This window comes from Mesoplodon mirus, assembly GCF_964341445.2.
Source record: "Mesoplodon mirus genome assembly, chromosome: 15".
Taxonomy (NCBI): Eukaryota; Metazoa; Chordata; class Mammalia; order Artiodactyla; family Ziphiidae; genus Mesoplodon; species Mesoplodon mirus.
Window position 1 is genome coordinate 27,561,089 of NC_138991.1, and position 10,180 is coordinate 27,571,268.

The 10,180-nt window shown below is 53.1% G+C and overlaps 1 protein-coding gene across 1 annotated transcript; it reads right to left on the minus strand.

Annotated features, from left to right (window-relative positions):
* Positions 1-4,114: 4,114 nt before the first annotated feature.
* On the minus strand, positions 4,115-9,754 carry TCF15 (transcription factor 15; the record flags this gene model as incomplete). Its single annotated transcript, XM_082645519.1, has 2 exons — positions 4,115-4,536; positions 9,236-9,754. 2 exons carry the CDS (start codon positions 9,752-9,754, stop codon positions 4,462-4,464), a joined length of 594 nt encoding a protein of 197 aa, XP_082501645.1. The 3' UTR covers positions 4,115-4,461.
* Between the last annotated feature and the right edge of the window lie 426 nt (positions 9,755-10,180).

Genomic DNA, 10,180 nt, shown 5'->3' on the forward strand with positions numbered 1-10,180 from the left:
TTGACTTTGTTCTAACTATTCACTCTGCAATCATCTACAAACATGCAGATAAGTGACAAAAAGTAGTACAGAGAACTCACATATACCCTTTACCTGGATTCACCAAGTTTTAACAGTTTGGGACATTTGCTTTATCCTTCTCTCGCTCGCACAGATTATTTTTTTCTGAACCATTTGAGAGTATGTCATCTACATCATGTTCCTCTTCCCCTTAATACTTCAGGGTGTGTTTCTGAAGCACGAGGATATCCTCTTACATAACCATACTGTTAGTAAATTCAGTGAATGTAACATTGATACAATACTTTAATCTGTTGTTCTTAATCCAATTTTGTCAACTGTCCAGTAATGTCCTCTATGTCATCATCCCACTGCAGGACAGGATCCAGCCCAGGGGCATGTTGCATTTTGCTGTCCAGGTCTAGGCTTTTCATATCAAGTCCAGATGAAGTAAAATACACAATAGCAGGAGATGCAGACAGGGTTGAACAAAGATGTCCAACCATACATGTGTGTCCCGTGGACTGATGTTTTTGTGAATCCTTTAAGGTTCTCATGCTAATGCATCATACTTGTGATTGTATATGGTTGCTTAAGAGTTAACTTGCTAAATATGTTAGAGGTTTTGGAATTCTATTCTGTGGGGGTTTTATTTTTTTAATCTAATAGGAGCCTCATAAAATGGAAGTGGCCTGGGCCAATGAGGGGGAAATTAATGTGGTGGAGGAGCCCTGGGCTGGAGGGAGGTACCTTGCATTCTCAGCCCAGCTCAGCTCCAAATGAGCAAATCTGGCTCATCGCTGTCCCTCTCTGGGCTTCAGTTTCTCCATTGCCATGGGCGACTTCTGAGTCCTTCCCACTTGCAACTGTGGAATTAGAGAAGAGAGTCCTGAGTGGTAGGCAGGAAGACCTGGGTTCCCGGTGGCCCAGCAGAGTCAGGGGCTCACTGGGGGAACTTGGGCAGGTTGCTTCCTCTGTACTGGCTCAGCTTCTCATTGTGAAATGATGGACTCTGAGATACTTCTTGTGTCGATGCTCCTTGTGTCTACTAAGGTTTGGTTGGAAGGTGCAACCTGATATTTAGGCCTCCTGTTCAGGGTCCAAGGTGGCCTGGTTGAAGTTGCTCATTCCACCTCCTCAGCCCTGGGTTTCTTCTCCCTGAGCTCCTTTAAATCCTCTGGCCCCGAGTCGGTCCTCGCTCAGGCAGCCTGGAGAAGCCTGGCTGGGTTGGCCCATCCTGAAGGTGGAAAGCTTGTGTGTTGGGGACAGTGATGTTAGGCAAATGGCCCCCAGAGGTACTGGTCCACAGCTGTGCCTCTCCCAAGTCATGTGTGTTGGGCTGGCCTTGTAGCTCACATGGGCCCCGAGACATTAACTGTCCATTACCCAGGAACGAGGCCCCAGGAAGACAGCAAGCAGCAAAATGTGCAGAATGGAGCACTACGCATCTGCGAAAAAGCACGAAGCGGCTCTTTAAACACTGAAGGTGTATTGTTAAGGAAAAAAAAAGAATCCAAGGGCAGAACAGTGTGTAAAATGCTACCTCTCATGTGGAAAAACAAGATATATGTGATTTGCCTGTATCTGCAAACACTGTCTCTGAAGGAATCTCTGAGACTCTGGTTACCAGAATTGCCTCTGAGAACTGGAATTGAGTGGCTGGAAGGAAACTCATTGTCAGTTTATTCTTTTGTGTCTTCTGAACTGTGAATGCCGTGTGTTGTCTATTTCAAGGGGAATACAGTTGAAGCAACCTAGTATGAGTAGGTGTGTGCAAGAGGGGCTCCTGGGTTGCTGCTAATTGCACTTCTTGATCTGCATGCTGGGTGCACAGGTGTGCTCAGTCTGTGAAAGTAACTTAATGGCATGTGCACTGTCCTGCAGGTATATTATACTTTGATAAAAAGTGTTAACTCAGTATGCTGTAAGTGATTGTTTACGTGTGTGTGTTTTACAAAAACTCTTCAGGATTACTACAACGTTAACTGTAGTTGTCTTTGGGATGGGTGATATTTCTAGGGTCTTGCAGTATTTCAATTTTTTTTACAATGAAAACATAAGCAGAGACATCTATAAATACTTTTTCAGAACCAGTCATCAGTATAGAGCATTTCTGGAAGGACACACAGGAAACAGCAGAAGTGCCTTTGGGGAGGAGCCTGAGGGAGGTACATACTTTTCACTGCATACTATTGGATACAACTTACATTATTTACCCAGTGCATAGTCTATTAAAAATGACTTAAGGCAAAACAAATAATTATTTTTCTGTCCCAACTGTTCTTGCTGATTAGGGATTAGGCCAGGGAGGGCCAGAGGGGTCAGGCAACTTCTCCGGGGTCATCCAGCTAATCTGGTGGCAGAAGTGGGTCTCCATCCCAGAGCACCCAAGCGTCTTCTCTGTCCCCACTCCCAGGTTTCCTGCCATTGACGAGGTTACAGTCCTTTTCCTGTGGCTTTGCCAGGGGCTGCCTGGACCTGGAGCTGGGTAGGTGCAGGGGGTACACTGTGCTTTCCTAATTAGCTCCCGAAGGGGGATCGTTTGCTGATCTGCAAAACGGGCAGCCCCACTGCAGGCTGTCTCCGAGGGTCAGATACAGGGGGTGACACAACAGAGCGTATACAAGCATGGAATGTAGCGCCAGGCTTCAGTTGGTAAACACTAAATAAGTGTCTGTTAAAAAAATAGATTAAAAAATAGGCATATGAACATACCTGGAGGAAAGGGTGGCTGCCTGGCTCTTCCGCCTCTCCTGGCCCCTCTCCCTGTCTCCCCTGCCTCCAGCCTCCCCAGCTTCTCCAATCCTGGCCCCACAGGGACAGATCTGTGAGATGGGGAAACACCAGCCCCCACCTCCCAGGGCTTCTGGGAGAATAATCAGGGTCACAGGGGCTGGCACCCAATCTGGGGCATCTCCAGGGCAAGGGAAGGAGCTTACTTTGGGCTTTATAGGTGGACAAACCTCACATTGTCACCCTGCCATGTGCCAGCCACATGCCTTTGGATGTCAGTTTCTTTAAATTTATTTATTTATTTTTGGCTGTGTTGGGTCTTCATTGCTGCGCACGGGCTTCCTCTAGCTGCGGCGAGCAGGGGCTACTCTTCATTGTGGTGTGCGGGCTTCTCATTGCAGTGGCTTCTCTTGTTGTGGAGCACTGGCTCTGGGCTCGCAGGCTTCCGTAGTTGTGGCTCTCGGGCTCTAGAGCGCAGGCTCAGTAGTTGTGGCGCATGGGCTTAGTTGCTCCGCGGCATGTGGGATCTTCCTGGACCAGGGCTTGAACCCGTGTCCCCTGCATTGGGAGGTGGATTCTTAACCACTGTGCCACCAGGGAAGCCCTGTCATTGTTTCTTTAAACCTTCTCAGCTCCAACATGGGCAAAAGCATCTCGTTAGCACACACTCATTTGCACACGTGAAAAACCACATGCCTACCTAGCCCTGTTTGTAAAGATGTGGATAAGGGATGGGTTAAAGTATGGTATGTTCACAGAATGGAATAAACAGCTACTAAAGGAATGAAGATGCCCTCTACCTTTATGTACTGACTTGGGATAACACCCAGGCTAGATTAAGGAGGAAAACAAAATGCACGGAGCAGAATGTGGGTTCAACATGCCACTGTTTGTGTAAAGAGTGGAAGAAAACATGTATGTATATTTCTGTATTTGCTTGGTTATTCACAAGGAATAGGGATGTCACAAAAAAACTAGTGGCTGAGCCTGCCTGCGGCGGGAGAACTGTGGCCGGAGGACAAGAGGGAGAGGGACTTTTCACCACATACCCTCTTGTACCTTTTGAATTTTGAACCATGTGGATGAATATATTCCTTATTCAAAAATAAATAAAATTAAGATTTTTTTTTTTTTTTTACCAACCACACTAGACACCCAACAGTTGTTCAAGACGACAGTGAGGAAAGATTGGTTATCTCGACTTCTAGAGAGGGGGGTCCCCTGCCTTCCCCCAGCTCCACCCCCTCCAGGGCACAGGGTGGCACCTGTGATACCGGTGTCTCTTCCGAGGTCCAGGAGAGGGGCCACCTCTGACCTCTGATGTCCCCAGGCCCCTCCCTTCTTCAGCTGGGAACATTTTTTACTTAAAAATACCTTTTATTTTAAACCCATCAATTCTCTCTCTCTCACACACACACCCACACTCGTGCACAGACACGCACACATCCTCTGTCAACAGCAGTCTTTGTTTTTCCAAAAGTTCTGCCTTGTCTCTGACCAGCCAGGGCTCAGGCCGGCTGGATGGGTCCTCACGGCTCTCCAGGGTGGGGTGGAGATGTCCCAGGGGGCCTGCTCAGAGGGTCATGGGCCCAGGCCATTGTCCTCTGGTCCCTACACAAAGAAGGGACCTGGGTTCAGCTCCTGGGGTCTTCCCCTGTTCGCCCAGTGGTTGGCCTCTGGCCTCCTCCTCAGGGTCCTGCTTGCAGCAAATGACACAGGGGTCCAGGCTCATCTCCGAGGCACTCGAACTGGGGCCACCCCCCTCACCTTCAAGCAGCTGCCCCCCAGGTCACGACGGCTACCCTGCAGGAAGAGAGAAAGAGGTATTAGGGGGTTCAGTTGGGTCACCATGAACACTGGAACTAACCTCTGTGTCCAGCAATAGGGGACTTGATAAAAAATCAGTTAGCTGCACAATCAAGTTCTTGCAGAAGGCAGAAGAAACTCTATATGGACTAACGGGATGACTAACTCTTTATGGACTAATATCGTTTAAGGATGAAAGCAAGGACTGAGTGCTTGTTCCTGTGTGCTGAGATGTCCAGAGAGAAGGGCACACGGGAAATCACAAACGGGTTTCCTCAGAGGAGAGGAATGTGATGAGGAGACAGGATGGGAGGAAGCCTTTTTTTTTTTTTTTTTTTTAAACTCTATATACTTTTTTACTTTTTTCATTTCTTCCTCGTGTGATTTGTTGCTTTTAAAAAAATCCAATATAGTTTAAATCATAGTATTTTACACTCAAGGGCAGAACACACCCCACAGTGGTTCTCCCACTGCCTGGCTGTATACCCAGTGGCCTACTCGTCAACCTCAAAAGTAGATTCTGGAATTCTGGCCTCCCTGCCTTCATTCAGGGTGTTCCCTCTGTCAGGAATACGCTCTCTGGTCCTATCCTAGGAAGATTTCTCTATTCCTGCAATTGCCTAGCACTTCTTGCCTTACTGGGGCCAGGATAAAACCCAGAAGGGGAAGATGGGGTCTCTCTTGTGTTCTCCCATCAGGCTGGGAGCTCAAGGGGGTGGTCGGGGAAAGTCTTTCACTCTGTAGTCCCAGTTCCAGCCCAGGGACTGGCGTGGAGCAGTTGCCAACCAATGCTGCTTGGATCAGGGGTGTCCACTGGAAGACAAGCTAATGGTGGCAGCCCTGGAAGCCACCTGTCCCTCACACTGCAGGCGCAGTCTCTACCCACTGTTCTGAGGCCTGACATGTGGGTTTCATTCTCACTGTTCGCCAGCGAGATCACAGGCCTTAGAGTACCCCCTCTACTGCAGCCTCCAGCGTTGCATGACTGGCTCAGAGGCACCCAGCCAGTTGGTAAAAAGGGCTGGGCTAGAAAAATCCATGTTGTCCAACAGTCTGTCCCGTTTCTAAGACACAGTGGTGTCTGAAATCCCACTGTAAATGCTCACCCCCGAGCCTGACTAGGAGATAATGGGACCGGCATTTTTCTCAGCCATCTAGAGAAACAGCTGACCCTCTCGGAGCTCTGCCCGCTGCCCCGCTCCACTCCTGGGCCCAGGTTGGGGCAGATCCATCCAGATGCGAGCCCAGCCTCCCTTGAGGCTCTCCGGGCCCAGGGACAGTGTGTTCATTCACAGGCAGGGCTATTTTGAGGGCTGAGGCCACAGTCCCAGCAGAGCCTGGGGCTTGGGCTTCTCAGACAAACTCTGGCAAGAGTGGCTGAGAAGGGCGGATGGGGGTGGGGGGGTGTAGTGTTGAGGTTGGAGGACAGAAAACCGGCCTCCCACCTTTTCACTCTAAGTCCTCAGGGTAAGGGAGGGCCACCTCCACCCCAAGTCTGGCAGTCATTGCGAGACCTGTGTCCCCTGAGGATGCTGGGACTGTTCAGCTCCCTGAATCTCAGTTTCTTCATCTATGAAATGGGGACAAAATGATTCTACTTGCCACCCCAGGGTGCAATCAAATGCAACTGCCGCTGTGAAAGAGGCTTGTAAACTGCCAAATGCATTTAGAAGAAGCCTTGACTAGGCCCCAGCTTCTTTGTCCCTTTGTGCCTCAGGGCCAAGGGCTCTGGGAAGCACCGTAGTTAGGAGGTGGCTAGAGTGAAACAGAGGTGGGCTTCAACCCCTGCTCTGTCCTGGATTACCTGTCAGACCTCAGGCAAGGGACTTCAGCTCATTGAGCCTCGGTTTCCCCACGTGTAAAGTTAGTTACTGTGAGGATTACACACGTTAACGCAGGTAAAGCCCTTAGCACAGTGTCAGGAATATAGTAAGTGTTCAATGAATGTTCACAAGTATTAGCATCAGCATCATCTGGTGATGGCACCTCCTTGCCCCACTGCCCTCTGTGCCACCTCTGCTCCTGAGCTGGTACGCCAAGTGGGGAAGGCCTTACAAGATGATCCTATCTGACCCCCACCCCCAGGTGACAAAAGGGAAAACAGGGCAGAGACGAGAACCTCCTTTCCACCTCCCCTTGCTATTTCTACCACAGAGGGCCACACCTAACCCCTCCTTAAACAGGAAGATGCTACAGGGAGCTATTTCCATGGTGACCCCAACCCCAGACCAGCCAGCTGGGAACGAGGTGGTGGCTCAGGGTGAAGGGATAGGGTCTGGGGCCTTGGAGCTCTCTGGTCACCAAAGAAGAGAAGGAAGGCTCCCACAGGCTCCCCAAGAGAGCCAGTTTTCTTCTAGTCGAGTCCTCAAGTCTTTGGGGCCCAGAGCCAGCCAGGATCACCCCTTTTGCTTATTCCCAGAGAAGCCTGTGTGCTTGAGAGCATGGTTTCCACAGCCAAATCTGGCTGGGTTCTAGGTCCTATAGACAGATCCCAGGGAAGCAGCCAGACCCAGGTGCGGCCCTGTGATCTGTGGGACAGGCCTGAGACCCGCAGAGAAGCCCCCAGCCTACCTGCTGTGAGGGGCAGGCACCTGATGGACACACCCTCTCCCCGAGGCCTGTTGTTATAGGGCCCTCCCACACTAACCTTTCCCACGTCCCAGTTGGGCAGGCCAGAGTTCGAATCCTGACTCCATCATGGGCGGTGTCTCTGAACCAGGGACGGCATCTCTAAGCAGTTGGGAATAACCAGAGCACCTCCTTCCCCAGCTGCTGGGGGGTTTTAATGGTCACACGCGGAGAGCGCTTAGCACGAGAGATCAGTGCTCATCAAGACTGCCGACACTGCTGTCACTGGCCAGTCTTCGCCTCCCCTCTCTGCGTTGCCACCTTCAACGTCTACCCTTTTCCTTTCCTAGGCTCTAGCTCTCGCTGTGTCCTGCTCCTAGAACATCTTCCCCTACCGCCTCAACCTGCCTGCTTCCATCCCCAAGCCTCTGTCAGGAACCTAGCCATTGGGTCAGGGGCTTCCTCTGGCCCTGACAGTCCCTTTGTGCACCCCCCTCCCCATGAGATCATAACACCCGTTTTCACCTCCAGGCCCTGCCCTGGCCCCGCACTGGGAGTTCCTGACGGTGGTGGATGGGCATCCACAACCTGCTTCTCTGGGAATGTTTTCAGAGCCGACAAAAAACAGCTGTCGGGTAGTTAAGGTTTGCTGAACTGAGTGAACAGGTGAAAAGCAGTCAGGGAGTATTGCCGAGGGCCCACAGACCAGGGCCCATGGATGGGAGGATCAGGGACCCTGGAGACAGTTTAAATCTGAACCGAAAAAGACTGACTTAGGGAAACTGAGGCAGCAATGGCAGGTGAGAGGCCAGAAGGGGGTGGTCTGAGGCCAGGACACAGAGGCTTCCCCAGAACAGAGTGAAGAGGGGAGCTGGAGAAGTTGTGAGAATCAAAGACTAAGGGACCCAGAGGCGTGACTCCAATCCCCCATGACTTTTTTTTTTTTAATTTTTATTTTATACTGGAGCATAGTTGATTAACAATGTTGTGTTAGTTTCAGGTGTACAGCAAAGTGATTCAGTTATACCTATACATGTATTTATTCTTTTTCAAATCCTTTTCCCATTTAGGTTATTACAGAATACTGAGCAGAGTTCCCTGTGCTCCCATACTCTTTCCATTTTCCAAAAGGCCACGGGGGCCAGTCAGGGACTCTCTCAGCCTCAGTTTCCCCAGCTGTAAATAGTAGCTGCTAGAATCCAAAGCTGTCACAAGACAAGCCTCCTTATTCTAAGAAAAGCCCAGGCCAGAAAGGGGAAAGGCTGGGGATGAAGCAGGCTCCTCGGGGCCTGTGCAGGAGAGCCAGCTTTCAACCAGGAGCACCCCCCAGCAGCCTCTGCTGCTACGCACCCCCGTCTGTCCCCTACCAGCCTGGTTCTCATCCTTACTTAGGACAGACCACAGGAGCTTACCTCCAGCTCTGCCCGGCTGACTCAACAGTGCCCTTCCCCAGCACTCCGTCTCTTTGTGGGCTGGGTATCCTCAGGAGACCCCCCTCCTTCACACCTACTGCTCATCAGCTGGGTACCTCAGGCTCTTGACTGGGGGTGTGCATCCCCTTTTCTTCTCAGTCTCCTGCCCTTGGGTCAGTCTCAGGATACGGGACAACTATTTTACGGTAAGGGCAGCTCAGGACAACACATACCCAGCAAACCCAGAGCCTGCATTCTGGCTTTCGAGCTGAGTAACGTGGGCACCCCTCTGAGCCCCAGGTCCTCACCAGTGATAAAACGGGCAGAACTACCTGCCTGACGGGGTTCTTGTGAAGGTAAAAAGAAAGACCAGGAACGCGCGCCCATACATAGGAAGAGCTCAATAAATGATAGCCTTTGTTATGATTTCCCCACACGCTCTTCCCAGCACACTCCTAGTGGGAGGGGGTGTCCTTCGATGAGCAATCTCCATCCTCTAAATCACGCCCGAGCTCTGGGCTTCCCTGCACCCCTCGTCTGGGGAACATTGTGAGCGGTTCTGTTCCACACCAAACTCTGGGCCTGGAGGGCCGCACCCCCGACGACTCCACGTCTCTTCCCCCTCTCTTCATTGGGGTCTCGGCCCCTCTTTTGCTCCGTAAGAGGCCCGTTCCCTGACCCTGCGGCCGCAGTACTGGAGCGCCGCGCGCACTCACCCCCTTGCGCTGGTTGCTGAGGCAGAAGGTGCAGATGGAACGCGGCTGGCGGCCGCCGTCGGGGGCGGCTGGGACCGCGCTCTTGGTGGTGCCCGCCGCTCGGAAGCACGGCTGCCCGTCGTCGGCCGCGTCGCCCAGCAGCAGCACGTTGGCCAGGTGCGCGATGTAGCTGGACGCCAAGCGCAGCGTCTCGATCTTGGATAGCTTGCGGTCCACCGGCTCGGTGGGGATGAGAGTGCGCAGCGCCGTGAAGGCCGTGTTCACGCTCTGCGTGCGGTCCCGCTCCCGCGCGTTGGCCGCCTGCCGCTGTCGCACCACCACCACCGGGCCCGCGCTGCTGGCCGCCCGCCGCCCGCCCCCGGGGCCCGGGCCGCGCCGTGCCGCCTCCAGGCCCTCGCAGCAACCGAACGACTGGTCGGAGGCGTCGCTCTCGCTGCGGTTCTCCTCGTCCTCGCTCAGTAGCCGCACGTCCGGGTACAGCACGTGCGCGCCGACGGGGCGCAGCAGCGCGAACGCCATGGGCGGCCGGCCGCTTCCCTTGGTGCGCAGCGTCCCAGCGTCTGCCGCGCCCCGCCGTGCGCTCCCGCGCGCTCCCACGGCTCAGCTGGCCACCGCCTTATAGCCGAGGGAGGGGCCAGTCCCGAGGCCGCCCCGGCCTGGGCGTGGGGCTCCGCCCTGGCCAATGGGGAGGCGCCCGCCGCGCCCCGGCCAATGGCTACGGGTCCTTCGCCCCAGTTCCCCAGGTTGAAAGCGGCCCGCGAGCTGGTGGCCCGCCCTGAAGCCTCTGGATCTTCGCGGGCGAGCGGGGCAAAAGCCGGGGGTCGGGGAGGGTTGGGTGGGTGGAGTGGGCTGTACCCAGATCCGGACTCATCTTCAGCCTAGACCGCAGGGAGGCTGCGGGCAGGTCCCTTCTCCTCTCCTGGTTTCAGTTTCCTCATTCGAAAA